At 45.1% G+C, this 19335-nt stretch overlaps 1 protein-coding gene across 1 annotated transcript in view; it reads right to left on the reverse strand.

The window, feature by feature from the left end:
* Positions 1-16691, reverse strand: part of LOC126484903 (Down syndrome cell adhesion molecule-like protein Dscam2) — a 505795-nt gene extending 489104 nt beyond the window's left edge. Inside the window, exon 1 of the mRNA XM_050108503.1 lies at positions 16514-16691. Within this exon, the coding sequence (XP_049964460.1) occupies positions 16514-16691 (178 nt within the window). The remainder of the gene's footprint in view (positions 1-16513) is intronic.
* Positions 16692-19335: the final 2644 nt, after the last annotated feature.

The following is a 19335-nucleotide window of genomic DNA, read 5'->3' on the forward strand; positions in this document are numbered from 1 at the left end:
TAAAGTTATCCGGAAATATATTCAGATATCTAATTCCCACAACTATCCTATGTTATCAGTTATTAGAAGACGAATGCGTTTGAGAGTGAATAGATGTCTTCACTATAGGACGTAGATGCTAGTTGATTCAGTTCGTACAGCTCTAACATGATATCCGAGCTATTATACAAAATTCTGACAATGGTTCTGTTTTGTAGGTCACACAAGAATGCAGTATTACGTTGGGATGTTACACTGTCTGGAAGAAACTACGTAGCATAAAAAGTGTATATGGTTTCAAAGCGAGCTTTGATGTGGGACATTATCGGATGACAGGTTCATACAGCTCAACCAGTACCTCAACAAAAATGTATAAAATGACAACCACTGTAACACCCGAAAATGTGTATACCTGATGAAATGAAATGGAATGTCGTGTGGCGAGGGCCTGCCGTGGGGTAGACCGGTCGCCTGGTGCAAGTCTTTTTAGTTGACGCTACTGCGGCGACTTGTGGGTCGATGGGGATGATATGATGATGAAGACAACGCAACAACCAGTCCCCGAGCTAAGAAAATCTCCAACACAACCGGGAATCGAACTCGGGCCCTTTTCATAGTATTCCGCCGCACTGTCCACCGAGCTATCGAGGCGGACTGTAAACTTCATACCTTGCATGTACATTCTCCTGTTAGCCGCAACATATCAATAGCACACAGAGGTGACAAGTCACGGGAAGTATAAAGGGACAGTGCACTGGCGGTGCTGTCTTTGTACTCAGATGATTCATGTGAAAAGGTTTCCGGCGTGATTATGGCGAACGACTCTGAATGCAGAACAGTAGTTGGAGCTAGACGCCTATGAAGTTCCATTTCAAAAATCGTTAGGGAATTCCGTATTCCAAGATCTCTAGTGTCAAGAGTGTGCCGAAAATATCAAATTTCAGGCACTACCTCTCAACACAGACAAGGCAATGGCCGACGGCCTTCACTTAACGACCCGGAGCAGCGGCGTTGACATTAAGTTGTCAGCGCGTAGAAATACACGTGGGACGTACGACGAACGTATCTCTTAGAGCAGTGCGGCGAAATGTGGCGTTAATGAGCTGTGGCAGGGGACGACCGACGCGAGTGCCTTTGCTAACAGCACGACATCGCCTGCAGCGCCTCTCCTGGGCTCGTGACCTTATCGGTTGGTCCCCAAAAGTCTGGAAAATCGTGACCTGATCAGACGAGTCACGATTTCAGTTCGTAAGAGCTGATTGTTGCGTTCAAGTGAGGCGCAGACACCAAGAAGCCATAGACCCAAGTTGTCACCAAGGCAAAAGGAGGACCAACATGATGTTAGGAGGTATCCCACGACTTTCGTCACCTCAGTATCTGTGATTCCTTGCTATGTTTTTAATAGCCACCGTCAAGATGTCGTATGACTATGCCTCCGTACTATTAAATTAAATTCTAATTCCATGTCAGACAATGTCCCTCCACATCACGTCTGGAAACTCTGTTGTCACTGGTCAACATAACATAAGCCTCAAACCCATGTCTTCTCCCTTGAGAGAATAACTTGTAATATTACGTCATTCGTTGTATTTCAGCAGTAGGTTTTCATAAAACAGTTCGAATCAAATATTCAGCCATAAGAGGATTTTTGACATGGTTGTAGTTCCTAAGTAGCTACCCAAATAAAAGGATTGCCTGGACACGGTATTGCTGACGTTGATAACGTACGCGCTAGATGTTTTCTTTATTGCTACTGCCACGATCTTCAGTCCGAAAACTTGTTTAATGCGCCTCTCTGTGCTAGTCTATCTTGTGCTAGCCTCTTCATTGCCGTATAATTATCGCAAAGTACTGCCATTCGAAGCTGTTTGCTGTAACCTTTCTCTCCAACTTTACTCCCCACACTTCCCTTCATAACACAGCTGACTATCACAGCTCAGTATGTGTCCTATCAGTCGAACGCTTCTTTAAGTCAGGTTGTGGCATAATGTTATTTATTTTCTCCTCAGTTCGATTCAGTACCTCTTCATTGTTTCTGCGATCTATCATCTAGAGAGGATATAAAATGTAGACTTGCAATGGCAAGGAAAGCGTACCTGAAGAAGAGCAATTTGATAACACTGAGTATAGATTTAAGTGTCAGGAATTCTTTTCTGAAAGTATTTGTATGGAGTGTAGCCATGTATGGAAGTGAAACATGGACGAAAAATAGTTTAGACAAGAAAACAGTAGAAGCTTTCGAAATGTGGTGCTACAGATGAACGCTGAAGATTAGATGGATAGATCACGTAACTAATGAGGAGGTACTGAATAGAATTGGGGAGAAGAGGAATTTGTGGCATGGCTTGACTAGAAGAAGGGATCGATTGGTAGGACACGTTCTGAGACATCAAGGGAACATCAATTTAGTATCGGAGGGAAGCGTGGAGGATAAAAATCGTAGAGGGAGACCAAGGCATGAATACACTGAGCAGAATCAGAAGGATGTAAGTTGCAATAGTTACTCGGAGATGAAGAAGCTTGCACCGGATAGACTAGCATGGAGAGCTGCATGAAACCAGTCTCTGGACTGCAGACCACAACAACAATATCATCTAATCGTCAGCATTGTTCTGTAGCGCCACATTTCGGAAGTTTATTTTCTCTCCTCTTGTTTATCGCTCCCGTTTCACATTCATATCGGCCTATATTAAATAGAAATTCTTTTAGGAAAGTCTTACTGACACATTTTGTTAGATGCAAACATATTATTCTTTTTGATAAAATCTTTCTTGCTGCTGCCAATCCTCTCTACTTCGACCATAGTCAAGCCAGTTATCGCGCAGCATAAATAGCTAAAAAGTCTACAGATTATAGTGTCTCAGTGACTAGTTCCCAGAACACTACGTGACTGACTTTTGCGCCGGCCGCGGTGGCCGTGCGGTTCTGGTGCTGCAGTCCGGAACCGCGGGACTGCTACGGTCGCAGGTTCGAATCCTGCCTCGGGCATGGGTGTGTGTGATGTCCTTAGGTTAGTTAGGTTTAAGTAGTTCTAAGTTCTGGGGGACTTATGACCTAAGATGTTGAGTCCCATAGTGCTCAGAGCCATTTGAACCATTTTTTGAACTGAATTTTGCTATACTACTTTATCATTATTTTAGTTATGGAAATGTTCATCATATAACTTGCACTATGCATTCCATTCAACTGATCTTCCATGTCATTTGTCATCTCTATGTTTTTATTTCTTCTCCCTAAACTTTAATTCCCTCAACAGTTTTCTCCGTGGTTTTCTTTAATGGTTGCTGAAGTTATAGGTACAGTCCCAAGCGACTGGAAAAAAGGCGTAGATGACCTTTGTGTCTGAGAAGGGTAAAAGAACGGACCCGCAAAATTGGACACACGCACCCTTAACATCGGTCTGCTGCAGAATCCTTGAACATGTTCTAAGTCCTTCGGACAGAAAAGCTTTTGTCTACGAATCAGTACGGATTTAGAAAGCATCGTTCTCGCGAATCTCGGCTTCCCATTTTCTCACATGATATCCTGCGAACCATGGAGGAAGAGCTTCGGGCAGATTCCACATTCCTAGAATTCCGAAAAGCGTTTGACAGGTCCCCCCCACTGCAGACTATTAATGAAGGTTCGAGCATAGGCACAGGTTCCCAGATACGTGACTGGTTCATGTATTCTCAGTACTTTAGAAAATCTATTCCAGTCAACACTGTGAAAAGCTTTCTCATAATATGCACGTACTAAAAAAGTACGTTTCTCATTCTTAACTCTGTCTTCTAAGATGAACTGTAGGGCCAATAATGCCTCGCATGTCTACATTTTTCCAAAATCCGAATTATCTTCCTTGAGCACTGTTGCTATCAGTGTTTCCGTTGTCCCACAAATAATTCGCTTTAGTATTTTGCAGTGATGATTTACTTAACTGATGGTTCCATAATTCATTGAAATTGGCGTTATTGTATTATTTTTTAAGTCTGAGGGTATTTTTCTTGTACCGTATATATTCTATACCAGGTAGAATATTTCTGACATGACTGACTTCTCCAAGGACTAGTTTTACCGATATTAAAAAGCGTTCCACCCTCTGACTCTCAGAAGAAATTGCTTCCATTTGGTATCCAAGGACAATGCCACCATTTTGATCATGAGAAAGACTTTTTTTTTTAGTTTCAATGCGAGACTGGATAAGGGAGTTATCATTGCTGTAGATAATTTTAAACCAAGGGCAGCCATAGCTACTTATACATAATTTGTAGAACGATCGAGCAGTAAAACCCTGCTGTCAAAATGATGAACATATAGCTGAATGAAAGCTCGTTAATCCATTATAGTTGTATTCATACTGATCCTCCAGAACATTATGACCACCTACCTAAGAGTCGGTAAGTCCACCTTTGGCACGGATAACAGCGGTGATGCGTTGTGGTTTGGGACCTGTGGGGAGTTGGCACCACATCTGCACACACGAGTGACCTAATTCCCGTATATTCGGAGGAGGGATGGGTGGTGAGCTCTGACGCCACGGCCGGCCGGTGTGGCCGTGCGGTTCTAGGCGCGTCAGTCTGGAACCGCGTGACCGCTACGGTCGCAGGTTCGAATCCTGCCTCGGGCATGGATGTGTGTGATGTCCTTAGGTTAGTTAGGTTTAAGTAGTTCTAAGTTCTAGGGGACTGATGACCACAGATGTTGAGTCCCATAGTGCTCAGAGCCATTTGAACCATTCTGACGCCACGTTCAATCACATCCCATATGTGTTCGATCAGGTACAGATCTGGCCAGTTGGGGGACCAGCACATCAACTGGAACTCGCCACTGTGTTCCTCGAACCACTCCATCACACTCCTAGCTTTGTGACATGGCGCATTATCTTGTTGAATAATGCCAGTGCCTCTATGGAACATGATCGTCATGAAGGGGTGCACGTGGTCTTCAACCTGTGTACGATCCTCCTTGGCCCTCATGATGCCTTGCATGAACTCCACTGGATGGAGTCGCCGACGGCTTGTCTTCATCGTGCGGTAGAGACGTCAAGGAGCTGTTCCCCTGGAAGACGACGAATTCGCGCCGTCCCATTGGCATGATGAAGAAGGTATCGGAATTCATCAGACCATGCAAAACTCTGTCACTGCGCCAACGTCCAGTGCCGATGTTCACGTGTCCATTTCAGTCGTAGTTACCGATGTCACGGTGTTAACATTGGCACATGCATGGGTCGTCGGCTGTGGAGGCCATCTAGGAGTGTTCGGTGCAATGTGTGTTCAGACACACTTGTATTCTGCCCGTCATTAAAGTCTGATGTTAGTTCCGCCACAGTTCGCCGCCTGTTCTGTTTTACCACTCTGCTCAGCCTACGACGTCCGACAACTGTAATGATTGGTGGCCGCCCAACGCCTCGACGTCTGGACGTGGTATCACCTTGGTTTCACCACGTGTTGAAGACACTCACCGCAACACTCCTCGAACAACCGACAAGTCGTATAATTTGCGAAATGTTGGTGCTGAGCCTCTAGGCCATCACAGTCTGCGATCGGTCAAAGCCAGACAGATCATGCACCTCCCACTCTACACACGGACAGCACACTCACTGCTTCTTATGCACAGTGCATGTGTCTGACTACCAGTCATTCCTCGTCAGGTGACGCTGCTACCGCCTCGAAGGGTTTAAATCGACAGTAGATCGATGTTCGTAATGCTCTGATTGTACAGTGTATTACACGAACCGCAGTTCGCGATTGTCCAGTTGTAACAGCCGGTGCTAACCCGCAATATCCTCAGCAATTATGAAAATTAAAACACACGTGTGACCATCTTTGGTGTGTGTCGCACCGACAGGTATCTCTTAAAACACATCTGATATTCAACGATTGGTTTTAGGGGTTTCCAGCCGGCACGACACAGCCAAAGGCAGGCACGCATGTTTCAGTTTTGATAACTGTTGAGGTTATTGCGGGTCAGCGTCGACCATTACACCCTGTCAATCCTAAACTGAAATAAATACATGTAAAAGCAATGGATGTACCAGAAGATGCGACTGAAAATGTTGCGAAGTCGGTAGTGTGAGTCTACAAAGATTTCGATAAAAACTATAGTAGATTAACGAGCTTTCATTCTGCTATGTGTTCATCAATTTTACTCATTTTAACATCTGGATTTTATTGCTCGGAAATACTGAAAGCTATCAAGTATGTTTGTAAAAGCTGAATTCCACAATGCATCCTGAGCGTCACAAACGAATTAGAACCATTCTGACGAAAGAGATTTGCCTATGCTAGACGACATACATTTTGGGTGTATCGGTGACTGGTGAGACTGTGGTCTCCCTGCGTCGCCGCAATAGCGGAGGACTGAGGATAATGAGATCTTTGGAGACGCCGGAGTTGTTTGCCGCTTTTGAGGAGACGCACTGACAGCAGCGCCTGCTGGGTTTCAGGTTTCGGGCTGAAGACGCGGGGGCAGGCCTACAGGAGACGGGACGGCCACCCGGGCTCCCTGCCTCCGAGCCATTAACGCGATCGCGTTACGCCGCTAACGACGGCCGATCTGGACGGCTGGCAGGCTGGCAGGCTGGGCCGCGCTGCCGAGACTGGCCGCCGCTGCCGCAGGCCTACAGTAGGTGTCTGGTTGCTGGCCGCGTCGTCTCAGAAAACCCGACCTGACGCGCCACAGCACCGACGACAACGCGGATCTTGAGTTTCCTTAATGGGCGCAAGACATAATGTAGGCAAGAAGGTAAACAAGGCCAGTGATGGGACGAGAGCCAGAGAGAAGCAAAAATTATAGGAAAGTTATCTGCTAGCCGTTACAGTTGAAACACAAAGGACGTCAGATTGGCGTGAAACGTATGACGTACTTGGAGATTTACATGATTATCATTTATGCACAACCGCTTGAAGCAGGTAGACGTGACGCCAACTACATTCAGCATGTAAAGAAAGTGAACTCAGAGTGATTAAGTCAAAAATCGCATTTTGAATACTGCTTGTTTGTAAGCAGCTCGTGTTATGTCTTGTTTAAGGAGGAGAAATGTCTACCAGCACATACTGGAATTTGACAGCTGCAGTGTCATTGCCTATCAAGACTGCGGTTTGTCGTTCAGCTGTGTCACTGGACGCATTGGTCGGTATCCTGCGATTGTCACCTGAACATGGAATTCATGGGTTGCAAGATTTCAATGGTTCCACGTGACTTGCGCCCGAGAGGACAGCAATATTGTTCACTTGGACAATTCACTTACCGCAAGTCTAGAAAAGGGCTTGTCTACAGCAAGAAAAGTATCTACACAGTCAGCTGTTATTCCAGTTTCCTTTCACTTTCACGCAGCAGCCGAGAGTCATGCCGACAGTGGGGCGCGACATGACAACAATGGACACGGGAGAGGAACCACGTCCTTTTTTTATATGAGTGCCGAATCAGGGTATATCATCAAGTGGACGTATCTGTGTCTGCAGGCGTCTAGTAGAACGAAAATCCCAGATTACATTTGGGGTTATCACAAGGGCCCAGACTAGGTCTGATGGTTTGATGTGCACCAGCAAGTGCTTAAACTCCAAAACTTGTTGGCAGGTTGAAACTTCCTTGGAGACTCCAATTGAACCGATCATTTACTGGAGATGGTTACGTAAGGCTACTTGGATACCATCTGCAGCCATGGATGGACTTTACGTTTCCGAACAATGATGAAATTTTTATGGATAACAATGAGCCATGTCACCCGGCCACAGTTGTTTGCGATTGGTCTGAAGAACATTCTGGACAATTCGAGCGAATGACTAGGCCGATAAGATCGCCCGACATGGGACGTAGTCGAGACGTCAGTTCGTGCATAAAATCCTGCACCGGCAAAAGTTTTTCGATTATGGACGGCTATAGAGGCAGCACGGCTCACATTCGGCAGGACGACGGTTCAACCCCGTCTCCAGCCATCCTGATTTAGATTTTCCGTGATTTCCCTAAATCGTTTCCGGCAAATGCCGGGATGGTTCCTTTGAAAGGGCACGGCCGATTTCCTTCCCCATCCTTCCCTAACCCGAGCTTGCGCTCCGTCTCTAATGACCTCGTTGTCGACGGGACGTTAAACACTAACCTCCTCCTCCTCCAGCATGGCTCAGCATTTCTACAGGGGACCTCCAACGCCCTGTGGAGTCCATTCCACGTAGAGTTGCCGCCCTACGTGGGGGAAGAAGGAGGTCCGACAGGGTATTAGAAGGTATCCCGCGACTTTTGTCCTCTCACTGTATCAGTTCCGGGTAGAATCCATATTATATTAATAGAGTTTTCGTTATCCTTCTCAAGACACAGGTATTCTTATGTCCAGACCAAGAGTGCAACAAAAGCAATGAATTATTTTATGCAACTAAAAGAAGATGCAATGCTGAAACTAATTCACTCCCATTTTTCCAGAGTTTGCTACGTCACTTACAATACTTTTGCAACTAAAAAGTCATTTTATAAATTTTTGGCCCTGTTTTGCCATGAGGCTCCTGAACGAATATATAAAGCTACGGAAACAGTAATTCACAGATACTTACCACTGGAATTGTTGTATGCGAAAGTGTAATATCATTCATCGAGTACAAAGGGACTCTGTCTTTTTTTGTTCGAAATGGTCAAGTGCGGTTAGCAAGCAGTTGTTCCCTGAAACTGCCTGGTCGGCTGTATACACATTATTTTAAGGGGTATAACAGGAAGCTTGGTCTTCACGTTAGCTACGAATTTCTCTGTAGTATTACCTATTAATTACATCACCTCTACATTTATTGCTTGAAGCAAGCTTCGTAATTTTCTGAGTTCATTTTCTGCATAGTTTCCTGAAATTTTTTAACCAAGTCCAAAAATCCTGGAAATGAGTAATGTTCACCTCACTTGCAGTTTAGAGCGTCCAGTCTCCTAATCTCACTCACTGTTTTCTCGAGCAGTTCTGTATCTTTCGGGTAGCTTTCCTTCCAAATTTTTGAGAGTTTCATTTTGGCTCAAGTTTCATATTTGTTGTAAATCTTTTATCCGTTTATAAAATTCAAGTTCAGATTTTACGAAACGAAACCGCCTTTGCATATTGCTTCTGTATATGCGTTTTCTGCCTGCTTCCTTTAACTAGAAATTTGTAGCCCATTCTTTCTCACTAGAAGTTACTGCTGTACATGTTTTGATTGGGCTTGGAGCCTACTGTATTTCTGTTCTCGACTTTAATTAGCAGACTAATCATCGTTCGAATCGCAATTCACGTAATCCAATGAGTTTTTTCCTGTTTCCACTGATGGTTCCACAGTTTACAACGAAATGTCGACATCATTCGAATGAATGTCCAAGAAATTAAATAATAAAAAACACATATATACATCTTTAGGAAAAATAGGAGATTTAGATCGCATATCACGTTCTTCGTATTCCATCTTTGCAAGTTGAAAACATTAATTGGATTCCACATTACTGTGAAACTCTGGAACCTGTTCAAAGTCACGTGCTATAAGAAAGCATATACGAATAAATCACAAAGAAAATTGGTTCAGTTTTACCTCCATTGTTAACATTTGATAGTAAAGCAAAGGCAACTGCTAATTATTGTGGATGCTAAGTGCGTTGTAAATTCGTGTGGATAGTAACTGTGAATAACTGCGTCAGAGAAACTATCAACGGAAACTGAAATTCATGTTCCAAATTACGATCACGTTGCGCTGTGTTATCTGTTTACGGATGTGCCATCAACCTAGGAAATATATCTACCGCGTTGTGCATGTGCTGCCCGCTACAACTACGCCAGGAACGTACATTTCTCCCTATGCCTGGGGAGATTGGAATTTGGCGACTTTCAACATAAAAAAATATCTACAATGTGTGTTATCAGCTAAAATTTTGGCATAGTGTTTCTTTCGGTGTATTCTTTCTGTTTCGAAGTATTTGGACTGGTTTCAACATGTCACAGTGGGCAGTTCCCTTGAGAGCACAGAAGCCTTACGTAGCTTCGATGGCCATTGTCTCCAGTAAGATGGTCACCACACAACAAATGCAAAAATCCTGTGAAACCTACAGTGGGCCCCATCCCACGTAATCCCAAAAGTACAAGGACGAAGCCACATCCACAGATACCATAATCCATCCACAGATACCATAATCCATCCCCTCCTTCCCATTTCCTTCGTCCCCCTCCTGTAATTGAAGACAAACTTGTTATGTCTTTTCGAAAACAACTGTCCTTTAGAATGTCTCTACACCCTGTACCAAATCTCCCTAGCTGCCCAGTATGTATTCCCCTTCACTATAACAGCCACCTGTACCCACAACCAAATCAAATTTTCCCTTTCAGCAGTTCCCTCCAAGCATTCCATGTCGTTTTGCAACGTAATTCAAATGACTTGCTGACTCAGACCATGAACTTATACCTGAAATGTATCGTTCCTTTCAACCCTTCCCAGCTCATCCCACATGAAGATTCCAACTCGCCCTTTCCTATCCCAAAAGGTATCCCAAACATCATGTAACCCGAACATACCATCTATCAGCTTCTATCCATGTACACATTTCAGATCCTTTTGCATAAAACATCCTGCCCAATGCTTCCCACATTCCAATCCAAATGACCATGTGTCCCCTCATTTTCATCAAAACACCGTCAAGTTGTCTACATCTACATCTACATCTACATTTATACTCCGCAAGCCACCCAACGGTGTGTGGCGGAGGGCACTTTACGTGCCACTATCATTACCTCCCTTTCCTGTTCCAGTCGCGTATGCTTCGCGGGAAGAACGACTGTCTGAAAGCCTTCGTGCGCGGTCTAATCTCTCTAATTTTACATTCGTGATCTCCTCGGGAGGTATAAGTAGGGGGAAGCAATATATTCGATACCTCATCCAGAAACGCACCCTCTCGAAACCTGGCGAGCAAGCTACACCGCGATGCAGAGCGCCTCTCTTGCAGAGTCTGCCACTTGAGTTTGTTAAACATCTCCGTAACGCTATCACGGTTACCAAATAACCCTGTGACGAAACGCGCCGCTCTTCTTTGGATCTTCTTTATCTCCTCCGTCAACCCGATCTGGTACGGATCCCACACTGATGAGAAATACTCAAGTATAGGTCGAACGAGTGTTTTGTAAGCCACCTCCTTTGTTGATGGACTACATTTTCTAAGGACTCTCCCAATGAATCTCAACCTGGTACCCGCCTTACCAACAATTAATTTTATATGATCGTTCCACTTCAAATCGTTCCGCACGCATACTCCCAGATATTTTACAGAAGTAACTGCTACCAGTGTTTGTTCCGCTATCATATAATCATACAATAAAGGATCATTCTTTCTATGTATTCGCAATACATTACATTTGTCTATGTTAAGGGTCAGTTTCCACTCCCTGCACCAAGTGCCTATCCGCTGCAGATCTTCCTGCATTTCGCTACAATTTTCTAATGCTGCATCTTCTCTGTATACTACAGCATCATCCGCGAAAAGCCGCAAGGGGCTTCCGACACTATCTACTAGGTCATTTATATATATTGTGAAAAGCAATGGTCCCATAACACTCCCCTGTGGCACGCCAGAGGTTACTTTAACGTCTGTAGACGTCTCTCCATTGATAACAACATGCTGTGTTCTGTTTGCTAAAAACTCTTCAATCCAGCCACACAGCTGGTCTGATATTCCGTAGGCTCTTCCTTTGTTTATCAGGCGACAGGGCGGAACTGTATCGAACGCCTTCCGGAAGTCAAGAAAAATAGCATCTACCTGGGAGCCTGTATCTAATATTTTCTGGGTCTCATGAACAAATAAAGCGAGTTGGGTCTCACACGATCGCTGTTTCCGGAATCCATGTTGATTCATACATAGTAGATTCTGGGTTTCCAAAAACGACATGATACTCGAGCAAAAAACATGTTCTAAAATTCTACAACAGATCGACGTCAGAGATATAGGTCTATAGTTTTGCGCATCTGCTCGACGACCCTTCTTGAAGACTGGGACTACCTGTGCTCTTTTCCAATCATTTGGAACCTTCCGTTCCTCTAGAGACTTGCGGTAAACGGCTGTTAGAAGGGGGGCAAGTTCTTTCACGTACTCTGTGTAAAATCGAATTGGTATCCCGTCAGGTCCAGTGGACTTTCCTCTGTTGAGTGATTCCAGTTGCTTTTCTATTCCTTGGACACTTATTTCGATGTCAGCCATTTTTTCGTTTGTGCGAGGATTTAGAGAAGGAACTGCAGTGCGGTCTTCCTCTGTGAAACAGCTTTGGAATAAGGTGTTTAGTATTTCAGCTTTACGCGTGTCATCCTTTGTTTCAATGCCATCATCATCTCGGAGTGTCTGGATATGCTGTTTCGAGCCACTTACTGATTTAACGTAAGACCAGAACTTCCTAGAATTTTCTGTCAAGTCGGTACATAGAATTTTACTTTCGAATTCACTGAACGCCTCACGCATAGCCCTCCTTACGCTAACTTTGACATCGTTTAGCTTCTGTTTGTCTGAGAGGTTTTGGCTGCGTTTAAACTTAGAGTGAAGCTCTCTTTGCTTTCGCAATAGTTTCCTAACTTTGTTGTTGTACCACGGTGGGTTTTTCCCGTCCCTCACCGTTTTACTCGGCACGTACCTGTCTAAAACGCATTTTACGATTGCCTTGAACTTTTTCCATAAACACTTAACATTGTCAGTGTCGGAACAGAAATTTTCGTTTTGATCTTTTAGGTAGTCTGAAATCTGCCTTCTATTACTCTTGCTAAACAGATAAACCTTGCTCCCTTTTTTTACATTCCTACTAACTTCCATATTCAGGGATGCTGCAACGGCCTTATGATCACTGATTCCCTGTTCTGTACATACAGAGTCGAAAAGTTCGGGTCTGTTTGTTATCAGTAGGTCCAAGATGTTATCTCCACGAGTCAGTTCTCTGTTTAATTGCTCGAGGTAATTTTCGGATAGTGCACTCAGTATAATGTCACTCGATGCTCTGTCCCTACCACCCGTCCTAAACATCTGAGTGTCCCAGTCTATATCTGGTAAATTGAAATCCCCACCTAAGACTATAACATGCTGAGAAAATTTATGTGAAATGTATTCCAAATTTGCTCTCAGTTGTTCTGCCACTAATGCTGCTGAGTCGGGAGGTCGGTAAAAAGAGCCAATTATTAACCTAGCTCGGTTGTTGAGTGTAACCTCCACCCATAATAATTCACAGGAACTATCCACTTCTATTTCACTACAGGATAAACTACTACTAACAGCGACGAACACTCCACCACCGGTTGCATGCAATCTATCCTTTCTAAACACCGTCTGTACCTTTGTAAAAATTTCGGCAGAATTTATCTCTGGCTTCAACCAGCTTTCTGTACATATAACGATTTCAGCTTCGGTGCTTTCTATCAGCGCTTGAAGTTCCGGTACTTTACCAACGCAGCTTCGACAGTTTACAATTACAATACCGATTGCTGCTTGGTCCCCGCATGTCCTGACTTTGCCCTGCACCCGTTGAGGCTGTTGCCCTTTCTGTACTTGCCCAAGGCCATCTAACCTAAAAAACCGCCCAGCCCACGCCACACAACCCCTGCTACCCGTGTAGCCGCTTGTTGCGTGTAGTGGACTCCTGACCTATCCAGCGGAACCCGAAACCCCACCACCCTATGGCGCAAGTCGAGGAATCTGCAGCCCACACGGTCGCAGAACCGTCTCGGCCTCTGATTCAGACCCTCCACTCGGCTCTGTACCAAAGGTCCGCAGTCAGTCCTGTCGACGATGCTGCAGATGGTGAGCTCTGCTTTCATCCCGCTAGCGAGACTGGCAATCTTCACCAAATCAGATAGCCGCCGGAAGCCAGAGAGGATTTCCTCCGATCCATAGCGACACACATCATTGGTGCCGACATGAGCGACCACCTGCAGATGGGTGCACCCTGTACCCTTCATGGCATCCGGAAGGACCCTTTCCACATCTGGAATGACTCCGCCTGTTATGCACACAGAGTGCACATTGGTTTTCTTCCCCTCTCTTGCTGCCATATCCCTAAGGGGCCCCATTACGCGCCTGACATTGGAGCTCCCAACTACCAGTAAGCCCACCCTCTGCGACCGCCCGGATCTTGCAGACTGAGGGGAAACCTCTGGAACAGGACACGCAGCCATGTCAGGCCGAAGATCAGTATCAGCCTGAGACAGAGCCTGAAACCGGTTCGTCAGACAAACTGGAGAGGCCTTCCGTTCAGCCCTCCGGAATGTCTTTCGCCCCCTGCCACACCTTGAGACGACCTCCCACTCTACCATAGGTGAGGGATCAGCCTCAATGCGGGCAGTATTCCGGGCAACCACAGTCGTAGTCCGATCGGGGGACGCGTGGGACGAGCTGGCCGTCCCCGACAAACCCCCATCCGGAACCCAACAGTGATGCCCATTGGCAACAGCCTCAAGCTGTGTGACCGAAGCCAACACTGCCTGAAGCTGGGAGTGAAGGGATGCCAACTCAGCCTGCATCCGAACACAGCAGTTGCAGTCCCTATCCATGCTAAAAACTGTTGTGCAAAGAACGTCTAAACTAATCTGCAGAGAGCGCAAACAAATCGACACAAAATTTAAACGGTTATTAAAATACAAGATTGCCTAGTAAATGCAGTAATGCTGCTACTTGCGCACTACTGACACACTGCTTGGCGGCGGAAGGAGACTACGCGATTTTACACTATTCAGGTACTAAAACGCGATGTTACAACTCTCAAATACTATAATACGCCCGAAATTTATGAATTAAACAATGCAAGTACCAGAAACACGCAAAGAAATTAAGAATTAAACTATGTAACAAATGAGTGAGCTAGGAGTATACCACTTGCTGCTGCAGCTGCTTATCCAACGACGGCAGGGAGCACACTGACTGTGACCAATCGACACTGGCCGTTCAAAACAAAAACAGAAGACAAACGACTACGCGAATTTACACTATTCAGGTACTAAAACGCGATGCTACAACTCTCAAATACTATAATACGCACGAAATTTATGAATTAAACAATGCAAGTACCAAAACACGCAAAGAAATTAAGAATTAAACTATGTAACAAATGAGTGAGCTAGGAGTATACGACGTGCTGCTGCAGCTGCTTATCCAACGACGGCAGGGAGCTGTCATTAACAGCATCAACTATTTTGAACTTCGTATATTATTTTATGTTAATCTAGAATAATAACCAGTTAAATAAATAAATAGTAAACTGTTAAATAAATAAGGTGATCGTTTCTAGTGCTCTGAGTCGGGAATGGCTAGGTTTCGGCCGAATGGTCCTCGTTAAAATAGAGAAACACGGGGTTGACGATGCTAATGAAGACACACAGTACGTAGACAGGCACAACACACAGTAAGCAGACAGGCACAATGCAAAAAAAAAAAAAAAAAAAAAAAAAAACAGGGCATACGGTCCCTCCCAGTAAGGTGGCGTGAGGCTGTCGCATTGAACAGAGATTTTGTTGAAAAATAGGGTACTGTGCGACAGTGGTTTGAAAAGTTCTCGGAATCGCCACGAGAGGTCAGTGCTACAGAAACGAGTTGCTCCCGTGATACTCATTGGACTGTTTCCTGTAAACACGTGCCACATCAGTGCTCTTGGGAGGGAGCTGTGGCGGTGACGTGGCTCTGTTGTTGTTCCCGCGTAGTGATGGAAGAAATCGAGATTCGAGCAGTGATTAAGTGCTTCGTAAAGAAAGGCATAAAAGCAAAGGACATTCATGTCGATTACCAGAATACTCTTGAGGACCCTGCTCCTTCACATTCACCTGTTACAAAATGGACACATGAATTTATATTTGGTCGGGAAAGCTTAGATGATGATCTCCGCAGTGGTCGGCCAAGATGTGTCACTATTCCAGAAATCATTGCAAAAGTGCATAAAATGGTCTTGGGACATCGCCGATTGAAAGTGAGTGAAATTACTGACGCTGGCCAGATGTCATCAATTTAACTGAAGAATTAGAAATGGAAACATTATCCGCAGGATGGGTGCCGCGACTCTTGACGCTGGATCAAAATCATGTGCCGTCACCATGGCAAAATTACATGAACTAAGGTATGAATTGTTGCCACACCCGCCTTATTCACTTGTCACTCTGTCAGACTTCCATCTCTTCCCTAAACTGAAAATTTTTCTTGGTGGACGAATATGCACTGCAAACGAACAACTGATAGCCGGAGTTGACAACTATTTTGCAGGCCTGGAGGAAACTCATTTTCGAGATTGGATCGAGGCACTGGAACATCGTTGGACGAAGTGCTTTACTCTACAAGAAGGCTACATTGAAAAATAATAATAAAAAAATTCAGTGATGTAAGTACTTTTTTCCTATTCCGTTCCGAGAACTTTTCAAACTACCCTCGTAGCCAAAGAAGTGGAGAATAGTATGGTGTATTGGTATCCCGAATAAAACCAACCTGCTTTCAGAAAGAAAAAGTATTGCATTGCTTACTGAACGCCCCTCCTACTATTTGATCAACACTTGTTAGCAGAGGTATCTATGTACTAGCTGGTCTGCTTCAGCGCTTTGGACTGAAGCATAAGGCTGTCACTTACCGGCTCGCAGGCGGACGTCGCGGCTGACGATGCTGCCCACGGGGTTGGTGGCCCTGCAGCGGTAGGAGGCGGCGTGCACGTCGGGGCTGTACTCCTGTGCGGGGAACGGCGGCAGGAACAGGCTGCCGTTGCTCAGCAGCTCCCTGCAACAGCGCGCGCCGGCCGCCCGTAATAACATGCAGATGCGCCGCCTGTTTACACGCCTTGTCTGACCGCCGACCCATATTATTAACGACCCAATTTACATACGCCCCTACATGCTGCCGCGCTACGTCTCAGTTGCAGGCTGCCGTTACTAACGCCCCACATCAACCGCAGCTGTTCGCGCTTAAATGTCAAGTTGCGTGAGTTATTATCATTGTTATTGTTATTATTATTATATCAACAACGAGAACAATTTCTGTTGCTGTTACTAATATACTTCAGGCTTAATGTCCCAGTCACCTCACAGAGTCTGCAGATGCAAGTATTATTTATCATATTTCTTTTCAGCTGTTTTCATCAAATGTAAAGCCGGCCAGTGTGGCCGAGTGGTTCTAGGCGCTGCAGTCTGGAAACGCGCGACCGCTACGGTCACAGGTTCGAATCCTGCCTCGGGCATGGATGTGTGTGATGTCCTTAGGATAGTTAGGTTTAAGTAGTTCTAAGTTCTAGGGGACTGATGACTTAAGATGTTAAGTCCCATAGTGCTCAGAGCCATTTGAACCATCAAATGTAAAGTGGCATTACCATGCTCAGATATGACAGAGAAGTTGTTAAAGTATGAAGCTCCTCATATTATTTTATTGAATGCATGCTGATACACTCCGTATTACACATTAATAAAAAAATGTCATACGTTGATGTTACGAGATTACCAAAGACTGTTTGCTTTCTTTCTAGTTTCCACTTTAATAAAACAGAGAGCGATGTTTAGAGAAAATCAAACGACGTACACTAAATGCTGAAACGAAAAGTTATAGTAGCATTATTCATGCACACTAATATTTAAAGAGCCATCGTCACTTTTCTGTAACTCACAAGTGTCAAGTCAGAAGGTCATAAATCTAGCTATTTAATTACTAAAATGTTGATGTAGTATCGTCCAGAGGTCGCGGGGCCCCACCACAGACATTAGTGAGGGCTCGCTGCAATCGTCAACAATCAAGAGAGGCACTCCAGGAGTCGAAGCCTCCCTCTCAGCTCAGCAGCGCCCTCACGCTGAGGTCAATATAATGTCGAGCATGCAAGAACTCTGCCCAGTTCGTGAGGAGGAGTCAAGGTTATAGTGTTGGACCAGTTAGCTGGACTTGAACTTTCGTAAATGTGGAACATTGTACTTCAAGAGAACAGTCTGTTAATTAGTGCATCATGTGATCCTTGAAAGACACTTGTAGTTGCAAGGTATCCAGTACACCTATGGCGAAGAACTGTGTCAAAGTTGAGTACATGTTTTATTCTTTTATGCTGTGAAGTGAACTAATATTTCATGTGTTCTAGTTCGATGAGTATTCTCCCTGAACAATAAATGAAACCACAGTTATCGACGGGCGAAGGTAGTTTCGTTTGGTCACACCAGTTCGTTTACAAAAAAAATGTCATGTAGCTGCTTTGTCTAAACGAAGCATTTTGATCGAAAAATCTACATGAAGTTTCAGTCGTGAACCAAAGGAAAGAGGGACGTCAATATACACTACTGGCCATTAAAATTGCTATATCACGAAGATGACGTGCTACAGACGCGAAATTTAACCGACAGGAAGAAGATGCTGTGATATGCAAATGATTAGCTTTTCAGAGCATTCACGCAAGGTTGGCGCCGGTGGCGACACCTACAACGTGCTGACTTGAGAAAGTTACCAACCGATTTCTCATATACAATCAGCAGTTGGCCGGCGTTGCCTGGTGAAACGTTGTTGTGATGCCTCGTGTAAGGAGGAGAAATGCGTACCATCACGTTTCCGACTTTGAGAAAGGTCGAATTGTAGTCTGTTGCGATTGCGGTTTATCGTATCGCGACATTGCTCCTCGCGTTGGTCGAGATCCAATGACTGTTAGCAGAATATGGAATCTGTGGGTTCAGGAGGGTAATATGAAACGCCGTGCTGGATACCAACGGCCTCGTATCACTAGCAGTCGAAATGACAGGCATCTTATCCGCATGGCTTAACGGATCGCGCAGCCACGTCTCGATCCCTGAGTCAACAGATGGGCACGTTTTCAAGGCGACAATCATCTGCACGAACAGTTCGCGACGTTTGCAGCAGCATGGACTATCAGCTCAGAGACCATGGCTGCGGTTACCCTTGACGCTGGATCACAAACAGGAGCGCCTGCGATGGTGTACTCAACGACGAACCTGGGTGCACGAATGGCAAAACGTCGTTTTTTCGGATGAATCCAGGTTCTGTTTACAGCATGAAGGTGGTCGCATCCGTGTTTGGTGACATCGCGATGAACACACATTGGAAACGTGTATTCGTCATCGCCATACTTCCGCATCACCCGGCGTGATGGGATGGGGTGACATTGGTTACATGTCTCGGTCATCTCTTGTTCGCATTGACGGCACTTTGAACAGTGGACGTTACATTTCAGATGTGTTACGACCCGTGGCTCTATCCTTCATTTGATCCCTGCGAAACCCTACATTTCAGCAGGATAATGAACGACCGCATGTTGCTGGTCCTGTACGGGCCTTTCTGCATACATAAAATGTTCGACTGCTGCCCTGACCAGCACATTCTCCAGACCTCTCACCAACTGAATACGTCTGGTCAATGGTGGCCGAGCAACTGGCTCGTCAGTTCGCAGCTCGTGGTCGTGCGGTAGCGTTCCCGCTT

Source organism: Schistocerca serialis, chromosome 6, assembly GCF_023864345.2.
Source record: "Schistocerca serialis cubense isolate TAMUIC-IGC-003099 chromosome 6, iqSchSeri2.2, whole genome shotgun sequence".
NCBI classification, from domain to species: Eukaryota; Metazoa; Arthropoda; class Insecta; order Orthoptera; family Acrididae; genus Schistocerca; species Schistocerca serialis.